The sequence below is a fragment of the Melanaphis sacchari genome, unplaced genomic scaffold (genome assembly GCF_002803265.2).
Source record: "Melanaphis sacchari strain LSU unplaced genomic scaffold, SCAv2.0 Contig134_pilon_pilon, whole genome shotgun sequence".
NCBI lineage: Eukaryota > Metazoa > Arthropoda > Insecta > Hemiptera > Aphididae > Melanaphis > Melanaphis sacchari.
Genome location: NW_020270560.1, coordinates 508,253 through 531,126, shown reverse-complemented (window position 1 = coordinate 531,126; position 22,874 = coordinate 508,253). Strand labels below are relative to the sequence as shown.

At 24.9% G+C, this 22,874-nt stretch overlaps 1 protein-coding gene across 1 annotated transcript; it reads right to left on the bottom strand.

The window, feature by feature from the left end:
- Positions 1–1,018: 1,018 nt before the first annotated feature.
- Positions 1,019–18,196, bottom strand: LOC112591484 (protein ELYS-like). Its single transcript, XM_025335331.1, has 24 exons — positions 17,738–18,196; positions 15,155–15,298; positions 14,786–14,933; positions 14,595–14,729; positions 14,385–14,535; positions 14,097–14,289; positions 13,914–14,028; positions 13,516–13,812; positions 13,247–13,440; positions 12,959–13,139; positions 12,757–12,897; positions 12,442–12,607; positions 12,142–12,378; positions 11,954–12,071; positions 11,711–11,880; positions 10,620–10,729; positions 10,412–10,556; positions 9,462–9,634; positions 9,266–9,377; positions 8,945–9,173; positions 7,974–8,083; positions 2,299–7,117; positions 1,901–2,019; positions 1,019–1,318 (listed from the first exon to the last, which is right to left on the bottom strand). Exons 1-24 carry the CDS (start codon positions 17,951–17,953, stop codon positions 1,228–1,230), a joined length of 8,514 nt encoding a protein of 2,837 aa, XP_025191116.1. The 5' UTR covers positions 17,954–18,196; the 3' UTR covers positions 1,019–1,227.
- Between the last annotated feature and the right edge of the window lie 4,678 nt (positions 18,197–22,874).

Genomic DNA, 22,874 nt, shown 5'->3' with positions numbered 1-22,874 from the left:
CACTAAAAATATTATTTGTAAATTAACTAATTGAATCTATCTTGTAATATGGACGTTTGTACCATTTTTTTTTATCCAGCACATAGCAAAGAAACTTTTCTTACACGCAGAGAAATTGACTAATAATATCAAAGCTATTTTATATAAATGATGATACACATTTGGATAAAACATTTTCCTGTTAAATAAGCTTTAAGTTAACAGTGGTTAACTTATGAATTGGTAATAATTTGGTAGCCCATTACAGGGCATTAAATAATAAAAGCTGTGATAGATGGATGAAAATAGTAGAAAACATAGATATTAAAAATTCCAGTTGTTAAACGTGGCCACTTCTTAGCAAACTCTGATCTGATAGATCCCCACAACCAAATCTTCCAAAGATCCATAAATTAAATAATTAGTCTATTCAAAGTAAACATTACATGTTTATTGATTACATCATGGATATATGAAGTAGTAATAAATTTTAATTTATGTATAATTAATTATTAATGTTGTGTACATTTTTAATTAATCTACTCATTTATATGATAATTAATCAGTAAATATATGCTACTATGCTAGAATATTAAAATTGCAATTATTATTAATTTATAAGAATAACGCATTTCAATATATTTTAAATATTGAATATCAAAACCAGCATTATTCAATTGTAATTTTACTTTAAAGTTTTATATTTTATTTAAGATTAATCCAATTTTTGTAATAATTATAAACATAAATGTATTCTAATTATAACAGTTTATTTTGTAATTTTAAGTACAAGGATAAATTAATACACAATAAAAGCTTGGAATAAGTAATTCAATAAGTTGATTCGATTTTGTTCTTTAAAAAAAATAGAGTATGGAGATGTGAACAATTAACAAAAATCAAAATATAACTAAAATTTAAACATAAATAATTAGATTAGATTGTGATACTAAAAAAAAAATGTATTTATTTTAATATCAAAAATACATAATAAAAAATAAAATAATAAAATTCTAAGTCAAATTTTGAAATTATACAGTTAGAGTTTAATTTTAATATTACATTTTTAATCAATCTTACAAGGCCATAACTAGACTAAGATGAAAATCTATATTTTTATATTTAAACATGTATATGTATAATAACAACATATGACACAATCTAAGTTTAAGACAATTTATAAGTTTAATTATTTGTAATAAACCAAGATATATTTCTATTAACATAGATATTAACTTTATATTAATGTTAATTACTAGATTTTTTTAAATTGGTTTTTTTAATATTTTTTTTCTTTCCTGGTTTTGGCACAGTGATGTTACTAGTTGTCGTATCTTGTCTGAAAAAAAATAATAAAACTAATATATTTCAAGTAATTTATAATATTAATAAAATAATTAAGTTACATTCAGATTCCATACTTATAAACGGCGAAATTAAAAACATGATGCACATTTATTACTAATTTATATAGTTTTTAACTTGATAACAAAATTAAAAATATAATTTTTAGTAAATAGAATGATTAGAAAATTGTACACTTACATTAATAAGACCATATATTTACTAAATGCTCCTAAATTACTTGATAATTATTATAAAATCTACATTTCATGTTTTTTTTTTTGGTGAAATTTTTTTAAATTAAATTTTAAGATTATAATATTAATAGCTAATATTTTGAATATAGAATGTGACTACTAAAAACTTAAAAATTTTTTATTCATAAATAAAAATAAATCATAGATTATTATTTATTAGTTTTATAAATATTATTTGGATTATTATTAATTGAAAAATATACAGTAAAACATCAAGGTAATATAATATTTATAGTTTAGGTAAGTAATAATATATTTCTTTTTTTTTCTTTCTAAATTATTTTTACAATTTAATTGAGCAGTATAATAAAATTTCTTACCCAATAACAGACGTGGACTGTAATGATTTATCTAATATCGATTGTTGAAAACGTGTCATACGTCTTTCTGAAGTAGGTGGTTCTATTAATGGTTCTATTGCTCCACGAACAATTGTTTTCTTAAACAAAATAAATAAATATTAAACTTACAATCTAAATCACTGGTAAATAATGTGTGATAGTTAATTCTGGGGAAATTGATTCAATAAAATTATTTAAAAACCAAAAGAATAATTATTATAATATGCTCAATTATATGGAGGTAGATGAAGAAAAAAATTCAACAAAAAGATTGACTATTAAATGATTAATTATTGACTAAATTATTGTAAATATAAAAAGCAATTTATGTTACGAGTATTTCACATACATACTATTTTGTATTAAAAAATTCTTACCTTTGTACTTTTGCGTTTAGGCAATGATTCATCCTTTTCAAAATGAGATGTAGCTGATTTCTTTGGAGATTGAATTTTAGATGTGTTGCTAACAGATGATCTTCTTTGTCTGTTAATAGGTACTTTTGATTTAACTGATGACTTGATTTCACTTTTGAGTGTATGGTGAAGAGGATCTAATTCTATATTACTAGAATTTTGAATCATTGATCTAGTCATAATACGTTTGGAATCTGTTGATTCATCTGAAGAAGAATCTTCATTTTCAGAATTTAAGTTAGCCATACGTATTTTAGTACGTTTTTTTGCTGGAGTATACAACATATGTTGAGAAATGTTTCCAGCTATTGGTGATAATTGTTCACAAGAATAAGAGGAATTAGAATTGTGATTACTTTGATCAGACTCATCTAAATTAAATTCACATTCAGCAACTTCATTATTTTCATCCTCAACTTGATTTAGGATTTTTTGTTTTTTTCTACTCTTGAGTGACTCTGTAACTGAACGTTTTCTTATTTTTTTGGGCGAATTCAATGCTTTTTTTAAAACTCCTATTAAATCATCTTTTTGAGTAGGAATCTCATCATTTGAAATTAATATATTTACACTTGAACTACGTTTTGGTTTTGTTTTCACAACAGAAAATGTTAGAACAGGGTCTGGCTCAACTGATTTAGATTTTCTTGGAGTTCTTAATTTTGTATTTTGTTGACATTTTGTGTTTAAATTATCATGTTCTATTTTTTTTGATATATTAGTTAAGAAATTGAATTTTGATTTTCTTTTTAAAGCTACACGTTCAGTTTTTGGAATACTTTTTTCCACGTTTGAAGTATCTTCTTCGGGTATTTCTTCTAAGCCAAACACAGTTCTTCTATTGGTAGCTACTGATTCTTCCACAGGAGCTAAAGATTTTGATCGTCCACTTCTGCGTTTTATCGATGAAATATTTTCTTTTTTTTTCGATAACGATACTCTAACTTGTCTACTATTATCTTCAACCATATCAGAACTGCGGAAAATATTTGAAGACATAGTTTCCAATTGAAATTGTTTAGGTTCACTTTTAGCTCTTGATCTAGTTGTTATTATTTTAGTATCAGCTGATGAAATTGATTTGGCTTTCTTTGTTTTATCTTCTTGAATTGGGTCAGATGACAAATTATTTTTGCCACGAGTTAATTTTTGTTCTTTTTCAGAGAGAATATCCAACGAACAGCAGTCTTTTGTTTTAGACATACTTCTTCTTGAAGATGAACGCAAACTATAGTTTTCAACTTGCGGAATATCCAGATTGCTTTTCTGATAACTTGTAACAGATTTTTCAAGTTTTTCGACTAAATTTGGTTTGTTTTTATTTTCCAGATTTTGAATATTACTAGAAACATCTGGACATTGTGGGATAATAGTTATGTCTGCGGACTCTAATTTAATTACATCTTTTTCAAATGGTAGCTCAATTTTTTCACTTGTATCAATAGGATTATCATGCGTTGAAATTTTTATTAGCGTTTTACTTGGTTCTAATGAAATAGGATAGCAATTTTGTACTTCATCAACAGAATATTTTTCTTCCGTAGATGTTTTTACATTAGTATCAACTTGTTGAAGTGCAATATCCTTAGATTTAACTAATTGATAATTATCATTGAAATTATCAAACTGCTCATTGTTAGACGAACAAGACTCAACTGTTGTAGTACATTTAGCATTAAGTTCTTCATTCTGTATATTCATGATATTCATTAATTGTTTTGGCTGAGTTATTGTTTCAACATTTTTTTGGAGTACTGAACAAGTTTTTTCATCATCTACAATGATAAAAGATGATACATCAGTTTCCATTGTATCTACAGAATTTTTAGTATAAATTTCAACATTATTTGTTAGAATGTTTTCTGCTTTATACATTTGTTCTTCTGATTCATTCAGTATGGATTGATTTCTTTGTTTAATATTAAGTGATTCACAAGATTCATTATTTGTCAAATCTTCATTTTCTAGTTCAAGAGATTTTTTTGATGAATCCACACTTACATTTTGAATTTGCTTTTCAATATTTAATACTTTTACAGTATCCGTGTTTTCAAAATAAATAGTTTTTTGAAGATTGGAATCACCTAATAAAACATTTTGGCCATTTTCATTTAATGTTTCATTAAATTCTTTGATTTCTGGTTGTAAATTATTAGTGTCTTTATTATTTTGTGTATCAATATTATCGTCTGGATTACTTTCTGGTAATGATTCTAGCTCTAATATATCTTGAATTTCACCCTCTGCTTCAACTTCTAGTTCTTTATTAGTAACATCTTCTTTAGAATTAACTACAACTAAATCTTGGGTTTCAAGTTCATCGGCTTGTGAATTTACATTCAACTGTTCATTTTCAAAAGAATATACATGTCCAAATAGAAGCATGGATTTTTTCTTGGGAATTTCTTGTTGACCAAAAAATGAATCCCCAAACATAAACTGAGTCGATTGATTAGCATCTACTTCTATTTGATCTGATTCAATTTCAGTCATACTATGATGATTAGACCCATCATCAGGTATGGGATTGGATTCATTTCTTAACGTTTCAAAAGAATGATGTTTATTGGAAGATGTATTCTCATCACTATGGTTATCTTCATTCTGGTCAACACATAAATCATCTTCATTGGTTACAATGTCATCTAGATTAATAGGCGCACTTATCTTATTGTCTTTATCTGTATTTTCTACTACTTTAATAACATTATCATTGTCTTCTACTACATTTGAATCATCTTTTATGTCATTTTCGATTATAATATACTTAGAACTTTCATTTTCTTCATCACATATCTGATTGTCATCATTTGAATGAATATCTTCAGCAAGATTTTCTAATAAATTGGGCTGTGAATCAATAAAATCTATCATTTTATTAGAGCCAATAAATTCATTCTTTTCTAATGTTTTATCATTGTTTAAAGTTTCAAACGATTTTAAATTATTTGCTGAACATTCATCATGGAGAATGATATTAGACCCTTCAGAACTGGTTTGATCATTTGGATCTTCATGTGCTTCTGAATTATTTTCTTCATTTTCACTATTAAGTATAGCATCTGATTCTTCTGAACCGCTTTCTTCACTTGCGTCATCAGTTATGGAATTAAGTTCTTCTGAATTGTTTTCTTCACTTGTAACATCAAGTTCTTCTGAACTATTTTCTTCACTAGTGTCGTCAATTGTAACATCAGGTTCTTCTAGATTTTCAACTTTTTTACCAAGTATGTCAGTTGGTTCATAAGAGTTGTATTCTTCTCTTGCACCATCATGTATTACATTTAGTAAATCTGTATTATCAACATTTTCATCTTGAAAAGTAACATCTTGTTTTTCTGAATTATTTTCGTCGCTTGATTCATCAATAATAATATCTGATTCTACTGAATTATTTTCGTCACTTGCATCATCAAGTATGACATCTGATTCTCTTGAATTGTCTTCATTTACATTTAACAAATTTTCTTCTAAATTTTCTGAGTATTCATCATTTGTAACATATTCAATACATTCCTGATCATCTAAACTATTATCTTTATCTTCATTAATAAATAAAACATGGCCTGAATTATTCTCACAGTTATCATCATTATTTCTTTTTACACTATTTTCAGACTCCATTTCTTCATTTTCATAAGAATGTGTAATGTGATAGTTATTAATTTCTATTTCTTCATTATCATCTTCAAATTTAACACTTTGTTGATCTAAATCATCTATGCAAGGATGTTTCAAATTACTTTCTTCACATACTTCATTATGTAAATCTGAAACATTATCATCTTCTTTTGACCATGGGTAATTATATTTTTTTGAGTTCACTTCTCCTTCAGACTCTTCTGAATCTTCAACATAGTGTTCTGAAATATCTATCTCTTCATTTTTTTCTTCTTCTTCTTCTTCTTCTTCTTCTGCTTCTTCTTCTTCTTCTTCTTCTTCTTGTTCCTCTTCCTCATTTTCATCTTCAAGTTCGTCATCATTACTATCTTCAGCATCTCGACTTCTATGAGATTTAAATCTACCATATCTTGTATTTTCCATATCACTGTCTTCTGATATTATACTACCATCTAATGACTTATCACTGGATGAATTATCAGAGAAAACTTCACTTTCATCCTCATCTGAATCCAGTAAAATTACATCAATTTCTTTATTTGTTTTTAGTACTGGGTGAGAGTCATTAGAAGTTGTACCTGATTTTAAACAATCTGTTGTAGTTTCATTAAATAGTGGTTTTTCATTACTACTTATATTCATTAACTCTTGGTTATCTGGAATAAGACAATCACTATCAATATCAGAAGGATTCAAGGTATTAGAAAGTGGATTTGAGGTTTTCTTCTCTTCTATTTTAACAGACTCTGGAGTAGAAAATTTAATATCTTCTTTCAAAGTTAAACTTGTATCTTTTGGTAATAATTCTAATACTTGCACTTCTTCGTTGTCCTCTTCATCAGATGTTAATATAATGCATTCATCATTTTCTGTACTTGAAAATATTTCCTTATTTTTCATTTCATTTTCGGACACATTATCAATTTCAAATTGTTCTTGTTCAGAACATGAATTTTCTTCAGAAATATCCATTTTTTCATATTCATGACTCATATTAATTTTAGAATCATCTTTAAGTGACTCCTGGAAATTTATTGGTATTTCATCAGAGGTCATTTGATTTGTTAAATCATTGACATCACTACTACCAACACTGTAAAAACTTTCATTTTCTGGATTATCGGTGTGTTGTACATTTACCATTTCTTCAGGGTCAATTCTAAAAAATATATATCATGATTTGATAAAAATTTATCAATGATTGATAAAATAAACACATTATTTAAATTTTTATTGATTATTACAGTCAGGAGCTATTAAGTGTTGTAATTCAGATACTGTAATGAATTTAAAAAAAAGATGTATTTAAAAATGCATATTTTAAATGAATGTATGTTCCTAAATTTATTATCCGATTCAACAACTTAACCAGTGAATTGATGAAAATTAAGATCACTAGTTATTAAGAATTAACATATTAACATGGATTAATTAAGAAACAACTTAAAAATTCTAGTTAATACCATCAATCATAAGTGAATATATTTTTTATCATTTAATTACTAAATAACTTTATTTATTTGATAATTATATAAAATGCAATCTACTAGTAATGGCAAAATCAAAAAACATATGATTAAATCTATTTACTTTAATCTCTAATTAATAAACATGAACATTGTGGTTTTACTTTTTTTTTTAAATCAAGATAATAAACTTTAATTTTACAAAGAACTGAGAATATTTATACAGCAGTTTTATTGAATCAGAAATTCTCAATGTAATACCGTGGCAATAATATTAAATAGTTTGCTATGTTACTTATCTTATACTATTATAAATCTATTGTATATTTATTTTTTATATTAATAATAAACTGAAAATTAGCAATTTTTGTTAAATAATTAATGTTACAATAGGAATTTTTTATAAACTATTTAAAGAAACAAACAATTGTTACTTTAAAAACAAATTTTACATGCAATTAAGCATTTGACGAAATTAGCTATAGTTTAACACATTAACGTAAGTTTGATAAATACTAAACATAACTAATATTAATAATCATAATGTACCTTTTAACTGTAGTGTCATCATTACAAGGTAGACTAAATCTTATTGAAGATCTTAGAGTCTTATCAATATTTAATGACATTATTTGTTTATTGTTTGTAGCTAATTTTGTCTGAAATCATAATAAATTTAATAACAGATTAACAAATATGAACATGAATTCAATAACAAAATAGTAGCTCTTATGTTTAATTTATAGTATATATTAATATTGATATAATTTTAACTATATTTAAGATTTGTAATGGTTGGCAATCTTTTTTAAAACACCAAAATTCAGAAAGAAATTAAAAAAAAAAATTTTAATTGATTCACTATTTACTTTTTCTTGGTTTCATTATGTAACTTAATACAAAACCTTCAAATATATCCACATAATAAAAAATTAAAACTAATTTATTTTAATAACATTATAAATTTTTTTAGTTAAATTATGGGTTTTTCCATTTTGGATATACATAAATTTATTTCGCTGAACTTTATTCTAATTAATTGAACTAATTTATTGTTATTAATTTATTCAAGAATAAGTGAACCCCACTAAATAATAAATACTATATGAATCTAACATATTTGTAATTAAAGCTGAGAAATGTTTCACATTATTTTAAATATAGATTAATTAGTGATAGAGAACTGTTTATAAAAACTTCTCAATCTATCTATTGCAATTTGTTTAAACATATGGCACTTTAATATAGAGAACATTTACATAAAAAATAAGTGTTATTTTAATAAATTAAATTTATTATTTATGTATGATAAAATATGGAATTTAACTAATTTATGATATGTAAAAATGCTTATAAATTTAATTATTATAATTTATATTAATGATTATATAAAACAGCAATTTATAAAATCAACAATAGTAAATATGCCAACAAAAATCATATTAAAATATCACATAGGAATAATAGATACATTTTTTTTATAAAAATAAATATATTATAAAATAATATAAAATATGTACTTTTAAAATTGATGAGTAGCTTGAAATTGATGGTGATCTAATGGACTTTTCAACTAACGGTGTATTGAGTATTTCTAATACTTGTTTTTCAATTGGTTTCACAATGTCATTAACAGTTTTTGGAGTACTTAATGAATCGTCTTCTAATTTTCTTCGTTTTTCATTAAAAATTAAATCATCTACAGGTGACCGCTTCTTTGTATTAGTATTTGCTGGTAAGAAAAGATCACTAAACAAATAGAGTATAAAGTAATTTAAATTAATGTATATATAGGAAAAATAATCAAAAAATTTTAAGAATAATAACGAATATTTATTTACATTGAACTTGACGGTGTAAAAGATTCACTCTTTCTTTTAACCAAAGTACTTGTTTTATTCCTATCCATTATAAACATTTTGCTTTCGTTATTCATACATTGTACAACAACATCTAAAAATAATTAATAACAATAAAAAAATAATTTTTTAAAAGTATAAACAATAACATTATAGTATTGAAATAAAATTGACTAACTTGGTTTTTTATATATACTTCGATCAGAAAGACGACCATCATTTTGATTCATAATATTAGGAATAGTTTTTTCAAGTCCATCAATTAAAACACTAGTAATTTTTAATACGTCATTACTATTTGATTTAGAACAAGCTTTTAAAGTTTGATTTAATTTAATAGCTTCTCTGTGTCTAAAAAAAAGTATTAAAAATAAATAATTTAATTTATAAAAAAGTTGCAATAAAGAATTACTGTATAATTTACTCACACATCTAGTTATCATAATTACATAATCATTAATTATCAATATTTTATATTTATAAATCTAATTGTATAGTCTATAGAAAATAAGTAATTTTAAATTTACAAATATCACAACATTGTCTGATAATCTAACAATAATATACATAAAATTAAATTAAATTAAATTACATTTCTGCTGCTAATTTTAATGTGTATTTAATATAACAGTGTAAGTTGTATTTTAATTAATGTACTATCAAGTTTGTCAAACCATATTAATACTAACAAAAATATTTAGTACTATTTAACCAAATGAGATATTACCAAAATATCAAGATATCTACATAGTAAAAAATAAATGTTTATTAAATATCAATGAATTATAAATTAATCATTATTCAATATTAAAATATAAAAAATGTCATCATAAGTAACACAAATATTTCGATAAAAATGTATTCTATTGTTAATAAAATTAATAATTGTTTAAAAAAAAGCAATTAATTTGTAATTGATGTATGTCAGTTACACAGATCCATAATTACAATAAAAAGTGTATTGCATAATTAAATTAATTTTTAATGTTAAATAACTGAAAATGCAATTAATGTCATTATTATTTATAACTCATATTTTTATTGTAAATAAAATACAATACTTTAACATAATATATAAGAATCTTGTTGAACATAATAAACACGTTTTGAAATAATACACTAACTTACCTTCCTCGCTGTAACAAAAATAACAGTTGAAAAGTTAATGTTTCAGTATCATCGAATCTTTTCAAATAAGATAAAAATAGTTCTGCTTCCTCAGTTTCCCAGAGATACTCTATCAAACATTTTAATTTTTTTGTTTCTCTACATCCTATTAATAAATATAAGAACATTAGAAATACACTTTTAATTAATATATACTTTTAAAACATACGATCGAAGAAATACTCAAACAAAGTTTGTTTTTCTTTAAAGGGTCTTGCTCGTAAATAAATTAAAGTATCGAAACATTGATTATTCATTATCAACAAATTAATATAAAACCTGAAATAAAATAATTTAAATTTTAATTACATGTTATTGGTAGTAAAATTATTTATTGTATTCTTTTGTATTAAAATATATTAATAAATTGTAAAAAAACTATTTTAAGTCGTTGTTTTAATTAATATAGACAAATTGATTAATTTTTATTCTATGTCCTCCACCTGAAATTATTCAAATAGCTGTTTTAATTTTTGTATTTCTATGTAATATATGATTTGCATAATTTTTTATGATGATGATTCATAATATAATAGTGAATAATATTCCACACAATACTACAAATAACAACTATATATAGCAACTTTAAACTGTATGTTTATTCCATTGGTGCAATAGTAGGCTATATAATGAAAAATATGTTATTGTGGTGTATACCTACACTATAGAATTTTTGAGCATTGTATAATACATTTCATTTTGTAATTATTGAGATGACATACTCTTGTAATAATTTATATCACAAGCTTATGTCATAATTTGATAAGCACTCCTTTATTTACATAGATTATGTTTTATGAAATTTTAGATACTATAGTACAGTTATTAAATTAAAATATAAGATCTCTAAATTTTAGAAAAAGTACAAAGAAATATAAATTTATCTTTTATTATCATAATTTTATATACTTAAACAAAGTGTTGAATAAGTTAGAAAATTCTTAATTATTGTATGTGTATATTAATACATACAAAGTGCATAAACAGATAACATCGCAGTACATTTATAATATATAATACTTAATAATCTTGATAATTTTACTATATCGTTTATCAGTCTAAATTAGTCTAATCGCTGTTCATAAACTTATTGAACACTGCATATTTTTATAAAAGTATAGAAATGAAGTGTATTTTAATAAAATAATTAGCCCAAGTAGTGCAAAAGTTATATAAATAAATGACAAATTTTACATTTAAAAAACTTAAAAAGATAAATTTGGCTATCAAAAATTAAAATAATAGTAGAATTTCTCTTACTTGTGATCGTTTATGTTGATTAAATTTATTTTAGTAAGTTGTATGTAAAACCGTGCCCAAAAAAATTGTTTTTTAAATACGAGTAATTTTAGCACTGTCCAATGATACCAATCCCAAGATTCATCATTAACCATCCATTCATTATTTTTAGCTAGAATATCCATAGCTTCCTATGAATATTAAAAAATAAAATAACGAGTGAAAATAAAATATGATAATAAGAGTTATAAAAATAATATTTACTTCAAACATGTCATGATCTAATAACCAGCTAGCACGGCAAAGAGTATTCAATTCTTTATTTTCAATATCAAATTCAACGGCAAAATTACACATACGATTGGCAGTCATTACATCCACCCTAAAATTAGTTATATTATATATTATTTATTTTAATAAATAATTATAAGGTTTAAAATATTAAAACTCACTCTTGGGATGAACAAATGTCAATCAAAAAATAAATTGTAATGAAATCTTTGACTTGATTTGAAAGTGCAGCATTCAAATATATTCTTAATAGACATTGAACATTAGAAGGTGGATACATTCCTTTGGTCGCTTCACCACCTTCGTGTTGCCATTGTTCGACTAATTTATTTCCTTTAGGTTCATTAGTCACAAAAGCATCAATAAGATATAATGGCATATCTCCAAATTCCATTCGACTAAAAATGTATTAAAATATTAATATCTATTTAATAGTTTATTTTTAATATTAATCTACTAACCGTTTAATAGCATACTGGATAAGAGAAGAAAAATCACATTGTATGAGTTTCTGAGTAGGATCTTCTTCAATGGATTCTGGTAAAAGTCCATAGTTAAGAAAACATGTTACTGCTTTAAAATATTGAGTAACCAAATTTAATGTATATACACGATAGGAATAGTCAACTGAAATAAGAAAATAAAAATATATTTTGGTTAAATTGTTTTATATATAAAATATTATTACAAATACGACATTATTTATTTAAAAATACATTGAAAATAATTAAGGAATCACAATTATTAAATAATGATTATATGATAGATTTATTTACCATTTATTATATGTATACCATATGCACTATGCAAATCTTCTAGGAAATGTTTGACACACAACATTTGAGATAAGCAATGATTTAATATCCTCTCATTTTTTTTACCCAGCTGTGTACCAGAATAGTCAAATAAAGGAACACCTAAACAGGATTTATATTAATAGTGATAAATGCAATCATATTGAGCAAATTTTATATTTACATAATTTATCCGCATATTGTTTAACAACCATGACATGTTTCCAAAGACATTGAACTAAATGTAAAATAGTTGCTTCGCTAGATACATAAGTTCCATTTTTCCACTCTTCAGCACACGCACTAAGAACTGACATAATTCTATTTTCTACTATAATTGATATTACAAAACTTCTTTTATCAGGCTGAAAAAAATAAAGTTTGATCATCAATATATATAAAAGATTATAATAAATAAATAAATAAATATATTACACATTTTATGTAAATAATATATATTTTTATTTCTTACCAAACTGTAATTTACATAATCATCTGTTTTATCCCAAAAGAATGGTCTTAAATTTGTTTGTAAACATTGGCTGAATATTAAACTGGGATTTATTAACAACCTCCAATTTTTTAAAAGTAATTGATCCAAAATTTCTTGTTGAACACCAGCATGTTTAAATCTAATAATTTCAGTGTCTAGTAAACAATCACATTCTGGGAAAAAAAAAATTATAGTATATATTTAATTATATAATAAAAAACTAATATCAAGTACTATTATATTATTACCAAAATATATTGAAGATGGATAATAGAGTTCTTCAACATTATTTCTAAAATTATATCCAAATGGGCGTAATGTTTTGTCAGAAATATTTAAATCTAAATAACTGGCATTATGAGGCAATTTTACAAAACTAGCATAAGAATTTGATACTTTAAAATGGCTTATAATTGATGGCATCTGGGCTTTATACCACTGGTTAATATCAAACAAAAAAATGTATGATTCAGGGCTGGCATCTACATTTTGACGAATTTCCATTAACATTGCAAATAATCTTATTTCACAATCTTCATCCATATCTAAGCAATAATAATAATTATTACAATATATTATTTACATATATTTATATATAATTTATTAAAGATGATCAAATATAGTTAAGAATATATATTTTAGTTACCATTTTCATTTCTGGATAAGTTTACATTACATAAACTTAATGCAGATATACATCGACCAATTCCAGTTTCTCTACGTAATGACATTTCTAATTTAACACCATTTCCTTTGAACACCTTTATACAAACACAAAATTCCATATAAAAAAATGATTTAATTTATAAATTTGTAAAATTTAACTCACTCTGTAAGACAAACATCCGTTTGACATCATAATTCTATGTTCATATGTTAAGGCAATCATCATTGCGTTTGGAAGTCTAGAATTATCAGATTGAATAACCCAAAGATAACATAGATTGTTTGGATCATCAGATGGTTCAAGAAATGTAATATGAGTTACTGGCATAACACATTTAGGTTCTTTTAATAAATATCTAAAATAAAATAATAAAACAAATAAAATATTTAGAAAATCTATACTATGTAAGATTTATTTATATATATTATTAAATAATGATCAAATAATTACATTGTCCGCATCATTTTACAGTCCCATAGTTGAAAGTGGCCTGTAGAATATCCAATTGCAACAGTATTGATTTCTTCATTATATAACAAACTTGATATTTTGAAATTTAATTTACCACTGTATTGTTTTTTACAATAGCTACAGAAATTTTCTAAAATAAAACATAAAGATAAATAAACTGCTTAAATTTTGTTTTAACTAAAATTTTACCATTTATAAATATTGCTAAATGACAATCACTGTCATCACTCATTTCTTTAACTTCTTGGCAATCTTCATTTTTTCTTATAAAGAATAATTTATTAGGCCTTAATTCATTTACAACAATTTCATTTCTTCTTAATTCTGTAGAAAATTTATTTTTAATTTTATGTTAAGGGTATAAAATTTTAATAACTTACGGTTTTCAATGTGACGCTGTCTTAAATCAATTGCAAAAACTGCTCCAGTTGCCATACCAACTAACAATACAGTAGACATTATTTTAAATTCATCGCAAAGTTGATCTTCAGCCAGGGTTTCATTTTTTATGGTAGAAATGTAGGATATCTAAATAATTTAAACAATAGTTACAAATGATCTTTTTTATTTAGTAAAATTACTTAAGAGGCCATCACACCCCGATTTGTTGTCTTATTGATAAGTAAATTTGTTCTTTAAGTAAATCTTCCTACACAAAATTTCCTATTTTGTATATTTGTAAGATCAAGACTATATATATGGGAAGTGTGTCCTCTTAAGATAATTTATTAAATTAAATATTAGCATACTGGATTTGGTATATGAATACAACGAATTGTAGTTAATGTTGGCAATTGACATATAAATAATAATCCATAAGATTTAAAAGAACATCCAACCAAAAGTAAGTTAGTTGTATCCTCGCTTTTGGGTAATTCTTGAATAGATGTAATCTGGAATAAAAGTAATAGAACCAAGTATTATTTTATACTACCTATATAAACTATGAAGATATTTCTGATACAAATAATTTATAAATATATATTTTTGGGCTTTTAAAATAACAATTTAAAAATAATAATAAACATTTTCCCTAATCACAACCATAAATCAAAATGACAAATAATTTGTATGAACATTTTAACTTACCCATTTATATTTGTAAATATTATTATAATTAAAAGTTATAGGTATATAAATCATGTTAATTTTAATATTAAAATACAATTTATAATTGGTAAAGTTATACATAGAAGTAGCTTCCTTTATACATTTTATGAGATATAAATAAAAATATTAAGTTTTGAAACAATAATTATCAAAATCAATTTTTTTTTATTTATTTTACTTTAAGCTCGGAAATTTAGGCCATTAGCTGTGGATAGAAACAATAGGATTTTGTTTGTAAAGGTTTAGTTAGAAGGGTTGGAACACGTGTGTAAACTCTGGTGATCACCCATCATAGAGCTAACAACACCGGCTAATACTTAACCTTAGAACACATTAGTGACTGAGGCTAACCACCACGTCATACTAGGCCACATTTAAAGTCAATTATTAACATCAATTAGGTATGCATGTTTGAACAAAATACATTGTATTTAATTTCACAGATTATTAAAATTAATAATCAGATACAAAGCAAATAAAATAAAATATGAATGAGATAAAAAAATTATTTTATTAATAAAATCGATTACTTCAGAAACCCGTTAAATGCAAATTTTAAAATTCCCAGTTTGCCGCAGAAAGCTGTCAAATGCCATTTATTAATAGGTTTCTAAACTAAACACGTTATTTAACTAAAAATTAAACAGCCATAGAGTTTCGATATTTGACGAGTTTTTCCACTAAACGAAATGTTTTATTTCATAAAACAATAATCTAAACCTAACACATTTTTCATCATTTTGGTGTTTGACGGGTTTTTGAAATAATCGCTTCAATTGGTTATTATTTTTAGTTACTCATAGCAATACTACCTATTAGTTATTACCAATAAAGATTATTAATAAAAGTTTTTTGTTAATGTATCCTACTTCTACAACATTTATGAGAAGACTAAACATTTTTCATATAATTTATCATCTATGTAATTCTTTTTTATTCATCCTAGTCCAAGTCAGGCTATATAAATATAACACTCAAATATATTACAGGTCACCAACCGTCAACCACATACCATTTAGACAGGAAAATGTTTATTGTATTTTTTTAAGTAGATATAAAGTAATATCAAATAAGAATACAGAATGCATGGTAGTATTTTTGGCAAGGAGGATGAAAAATAAGTAATTATTATACTGCTAATTTTTTGAAAAGTTTTGAATGTATTGAGAATATTCTATATTTTTAATTGTATTATATTAGCTATATTATCTACTATATTATTATTATCAAAAATAGATGAAATTTTTCATATTTTGTAATCATAATTATTTAGTTTACTATTAAGGTTAATAAAATAATTTGTAAAATACAAGTTATTATTATAGTTATATTAAAGTGACCATTGTAAGTTTTGGAAAGGAAAATTGGTTTTGATAAAAGTAGTTTAACTTAATTTCAATAAGTATATGATTGAAAGTTTGTTATTTAATTTAATGACCATAAACCTAAATCCTTATGATCTTAACATGATCAATTTTTTTCACATTTTCCAAGCATAAATAAAGCAGATATACATTTTTATTTTAACTATTTAATGGAGCAACAAAATTCATGTAGTCATAATAATTTAAAAAAAAAAAAAAACTTAAAATTTTAAAATGATTTATATTTATTGTGGTGATGATATAATTTTTAGATAGGCATAAACCTTCTGCAAGGAAAAATAAAAACTATTGAATAGTTTTAGGTACTTAATAGAACAGTTTAAGCATAAAGACAAATATTTATCTAACAATAATACGGCCTATGAGAGAAGTAAACCATGTCCCAACCCAAATATATCTGTGTTAACACATCTCTCAACCATTTAATATAATAATGTAAATGATCAATGCTGTCAGCCTATACACGAAAAATGGTTTACTTCTTTAATAAACTGGAATATAGTAATAATTTGATAAATATTATAAGTATAAAATGAAAAGAAAAGAAATGCAGAAATTAACTTTAGCATGAATACTATACCTACTTAGGTGTTATTTTTTACTAAAATATGTACATATTATATTATTAAAGTACACAATAAATTATAAAATTTGTTATTTTTTCTATACATATATTACAGATACCCAAGTTTAAAATAATTATTGCAGTCGTACAATTTGTTCCCTCCAAAACCGATCAAGTCCCCTAAATCCTAATTATTAAATATGTCTACTTATTTATCAAACCTATTCAAACTCGATTGAGAATGGCAGACACGACGTATGTAAGCGACTTACCGTCAACGATTTGTCCTTTTGATTTGCGGCAAACGACCGAGACGAAACAATAGATCCTAGCTGTTTCGAATAAAGTATGATGTTTGCTCCGGCGGCGAACCACGCATATCCGCCGTTGGAAATTAGACCACCGGACTTGGGGCAATCAGATTCCAGTAATTGATCAGAAATGTGGTGCGAACCGATGATCTGCATCACTTGTCTCAGGGAGGACATGACGCCGTACACGATGTACGCAGTCCTCGACAGAAACAATCACGCTAATACGCGCACGATGCGGTTTTTCAAGCCCGCGGACCTGACAATAACCGAAAACGCTCACTATCTAAAAACACTGGACACACATCGGTATCGTGTTTAATCGCCTTACGATAATTTCATAAAAAATCCATGCTTTCCTAAACACTGTTGGTTTTTTTTTTTTTTAACGTAAAACCATAACTATTCCACTACTATCAATGTATCAGACAATACGCTACATCGATATGACGAGCGCCATCCCCTTCTCCGACTGCAAATACGGGTCACGTGGTTGTGCTGCTGCAGTTGTTCGAGAAACAGTGTTGTTGTTATAACGACAGAATGTGAGCGACGCGTTGGACGCGTTGTGTTTGCCTATGTCCAGCATTGACAGGGTTAAGATTTAAGATTAAACGTTATCGGACGACTCGCTGCTGGATCGGCAAACGGTGCAACATAAAAATGATGTAATATATTATTATATATTTATATCTAAATGTTATAAATGTATAATAGTTATACTTATACACTTATACACTATAGCATGGATTAGAGTTTGTGTTCTAAGGTAGCATGACAACAAATAACAATGTTTATTACGATTTAGCGCAAGGCTATTTTGATAAACAAACCAAGTCATAGGTAGGTAAAAAAAAAAGTATTCATTTTTAAACAATAATTCGTATCTTAAATTAATAATTGCTTAATATTTATATGATGTAGGTATTACGAAATAAAAAATATTAATTTATGATTAGTCAGTTAATTGACAAACTCGTCACTTTAAATCAACACCATTGTACTAGATGCTGGTTGAATAGTAGGCACCTATGCGGCTATGCATATAGCTACATCCAATTAAATATTAAAACGGTGCGTTACCTATATAAATATAAAGAAAGCAAAATCAATGAAGTATAATAGCTAAAATATTTAGGAAACATTAACCACTGATAGCAAATGTAATTGGTTTAAATAAGACACAGAATAGTCATAACAAAGATCGTATTAATACCAAATAGGTGTGTATTGCAACTAGGTACCTAGGTACTTACAAGCAAAAATTTCAATGTTAAGACGAACATGAACATAACTAAAAGCAACACGCGAGGTATCAAACTTAAATATTTGTATTTTATTTATTCATTAAAAAAAAATATTTAGTTAATTCATTTTATAAATTTATTTTTTAGTAAACAAATATTTATTTATTTTTTAGGAAAACCACAATAGATACTGTTCATTTTTATTAGTTGATAGATTCAAAAAGAAAAGACTTATAAGAGAATAATGGAGAAATTATATAACCGAACAATTAGCTAGATCAAATAGGTTAAAACTTCTATAATTCTTAGATAAAAACTAAAAAACTATTTTTTACAATTCCTTACCTCCAATACTGATTAGTGATTACTATAACAAGTTTAATTAAGTTATGTTTCTTATTCAGTAAGACAATGGGATTTTTAATTTATTTTAAAATATTATTTATTATCTATTTATACGGTTTTTTTAAAAACATAATTAAAAATTAATTTAAAAAAAAATGATATTAGTCTACCGTAATAATTTCAGGTAGGTACCTAAACTGCAATGTTTCACAACTGACGTGTCGCGACGTGAGACCTCGAAAGTTTACAATATTAATAAACGTTTACGTAAAATTTCGATAATTGATTGAAATATCTTTAAAACAATTGAGAAAGCGACATGAGGGTGTGTTGGTCAACTATTCGACTACGAAGGGAGCTCATAAATCATAATGAAGGGAAAACAATCCCAAATTTTTCACTAAGACTAGTAAGACTAGATTTTTTATGAAATTGGAATGTATCTTGTTTTTAATTTCAATAAATTAAATATTTATGATAATTTTAATAATATTTTTTTCCTAAACACACCATTTTAAATTTTTTGCTAGTAATATGCTGATGATATACAACTACTTTGGTATTAAAAAAAGCCTACTATAAAAAAAATATGTATACATATTATATAAGTCAGTGATAAGTGTGCCACGGCTGAATATGGGTTGGGATTAGTGTGCCACGAGGAAAAAAGATTGGAAAACGCATCTGATCTAAGGTTATGTGTTTTTGAGTTAAACCAAAAAAACAAAATCGATTCTGTTGAAAATTAGATTTGCATAAAAACTCGCGTTTTTCCTGAATTTTTGTTTGTATTTTTCAATCATATAAAATGTAAAGGCCTTTTTAAAGTACAAACTAAATCCAATTTTATATCCATAACCACTACCTGCATTTTTGAATATCAAAGCATTTCATTGAATACTCATTGTGTACTCAAAAAAAAAACACATCATTATAAAATCAATGTAATTATAGCTTCGTTCAGAATCTAAAAATCTCGAACTTAGGCTAAATAAAAGATTAATGGTATTTCAAAATATAAATATAAATATGCTATAATTAAATATTATTATTCGTATAGGTAGTTAATATTTGTATTAGTATATTATAAACTATAGTTAATTAAAATACATTTTTATTAGAATAGGAAAAAATAGAAAATAAAATATAATAATTAAATTTAATATTTGATATCGGTAACTAAAAACTGCGTATTTTTTCGTTTCATTTATTTCATCCTAATGTAGTTAAATAATTTATTTTATGATGTCTAGGTCATTCAGTAAAACAGGTATCATGCAAGTATCACATCGTGCTCTCGCCACTAAAACGCCTATGAATACGGTACCTACCCTTTGATTTTAAGTCCAAATTTTTAAAATTTGAGTATTTACGAAAAATAATGATTCTAATTTGTAGTAACGAGATGATTAGAGTCATTTTTATGGAGTAAGTGCGTTCCCAAAAAAATATCAGTTCGTAAATTACAGCTTAGATATTTTTGAAATATACGTAAATTAGATTTCAATACCTTAGATTAACTGTTATTATACCAGTCAATAAAACAATTTATAATTTTTATAACTTTCATGCTAACTATCTAATACTTATTTCAGCTTGAAAAGTCTGGGAAAAAACAAAAATAAATAAATACTGGACTTTTGAAGTAATTATTAAACAAATTTTTATTAGTTATTTAATTATTATTTTTTAATAACAAACAATAAACAGTAAAAGCAATTTTTTTAACCATATCATCCATACAAATATTAATGCAATACCTAGGTATTGTCAGACTATAATAATAAAAAGAAAACAGATTCCCTTGTACAGTTTTATCAATCAACTTGGTAAATAGATGCCTATTTAAATACAATAACTAAAGGCTTAATCTAATAAGAAAACTCTCAGTTTTTTTCTACGGTAACAGAATATAACTACCAAAATGTCCAAAGTATATTCACGTGCCAATTCCACAAAAAAAAAACCATAATTGTACCTATTATAGTTATTACAGTATACATAACTCATTATAGCTTATAGGCGGGATTGGGCAGTATCTTCGATACAAGTATTAAAGATACACATCTTAGATACAAATGATACAATTGTATCTTATATCTTGTATTTCGATGAAATCATATGAAGTATCGAGTATCTAGTATCTTAATACTCCAAATCCAAGTATCTAGTATCTAGAATCGCGATACTGATTTTTAAGTATCTTGTCTATCCCTGCCTAAAGGTACTTAATTCTTATTTTAAAAGTTGTAAATGAAATTTTATAGTAATAGATGCTATAAAAATATGAATTTATTTTGCTGTTGAAAATTAATTAGAACAATCTATATTGATCCAAATTATCTCATTGAAATGGAAATCATAGATATCGGTAAGGTAATATATATTTTTATTTGCCATAAAAATAAATATTGCAGCTACAAATACCTAATTTATTATAAAATACATTATTGGTACCTATCTAATATTATAGTTAAAAATATATTTTATTTTATAATTCTTACAATTAAACTCATTAAAGTACTAATAGTCACACAAAGTACCTAGTTATTTCAAACTGCAATTAATGGCTAATGCTAATATATTGATAACAGTTTTAGCGGTATCAATTTATGTGATAATATAAAACCAGTACTTTATGCGATATCTCCATAGACCTTGTACCTACTATTATAATCAACGTTTTCCATTTCCGCACAAAATGCATTAACTAATACCACATATAATTAGTAATAAGTAGTAATATACTGCTTATATACATAACTGCACAAATTATAAAAATATTTAGTCAATTTTACACACAAAAATAATACGACACCACACAGATTTATTAGAACCAAATAACGTACCTAGTATTACATAGAATATTATGTGTTCAAAAATTAATAATAACATTAAAAATGTACGTGTTTCATCGAAATAATTAAAAACGACTAAAATAGTAGGTATCTACGTCAAAATATGGTTCAAAGATTGAAATCTGGAGATAACTCGCTACAAATCTGTACATTGTGAATACAATCTTTTACAAATAAAGTTTGATAATGTCATGTAATCTTCATTATGATCATGATGTATTAATTGTCGATAAGCAAGAAGCAACGATAATCCTGAAAAATAAACGGTTAAATTTGTAAGCAGTAATGGGATATCTAATATTTTAAAATCTATAAATGATTTTATAATAGGCGTATTTTACTTATTAATTATTTGTGCGGTAATGATTGGGCGACGCCCAACAAATGTCAGTTTGACATTTCATTTCACGGCCTTCTTTATCATCTTATGACCGTATCTAGAAGGTATACAATAGAAATATAAAATAACTATTCCATAGAAAAATTCTCGATTAATTAAACGCAGGGAAGATTAATATGTATTCTATCTAAGCTTATTTTTTTATAGTCAAAAATAAGAAGTAAAAAAGTTGTTGGGCCGATTTACCTCAAAGAAACGATCACTCCATTCTACGGTATTTTGTTGTTGTTTAAAAAAAAAATGTTATT

What these genes read in the sequence shown, in the direction of transcription:
- LOC112591484 (XM_025335331.1), bottom strand. Translation starts at nt 17,953, where the DNA reads ATGTCCTCCCTGAGACAAGTGATGCAGATCATCGGTTCGCACCACATT. An exon ending in TCCATCTTCAATATATTTTG is followed by an intron (nt 13,441 to 13,515) that starts GTAATAATATAA and finishes TTTTTTTCCCAG; the next exon opens with AATGTGATTGTTTACTAGAC. An exon ending in TGGTATACATATAATAAATG is followed by an intron (nt 12,608 to 12,756) that starts GTAAATAAATCT and finishes TTCTTATTTCAG; the next exon opens with TTGACTATTCCTATCGTGTA.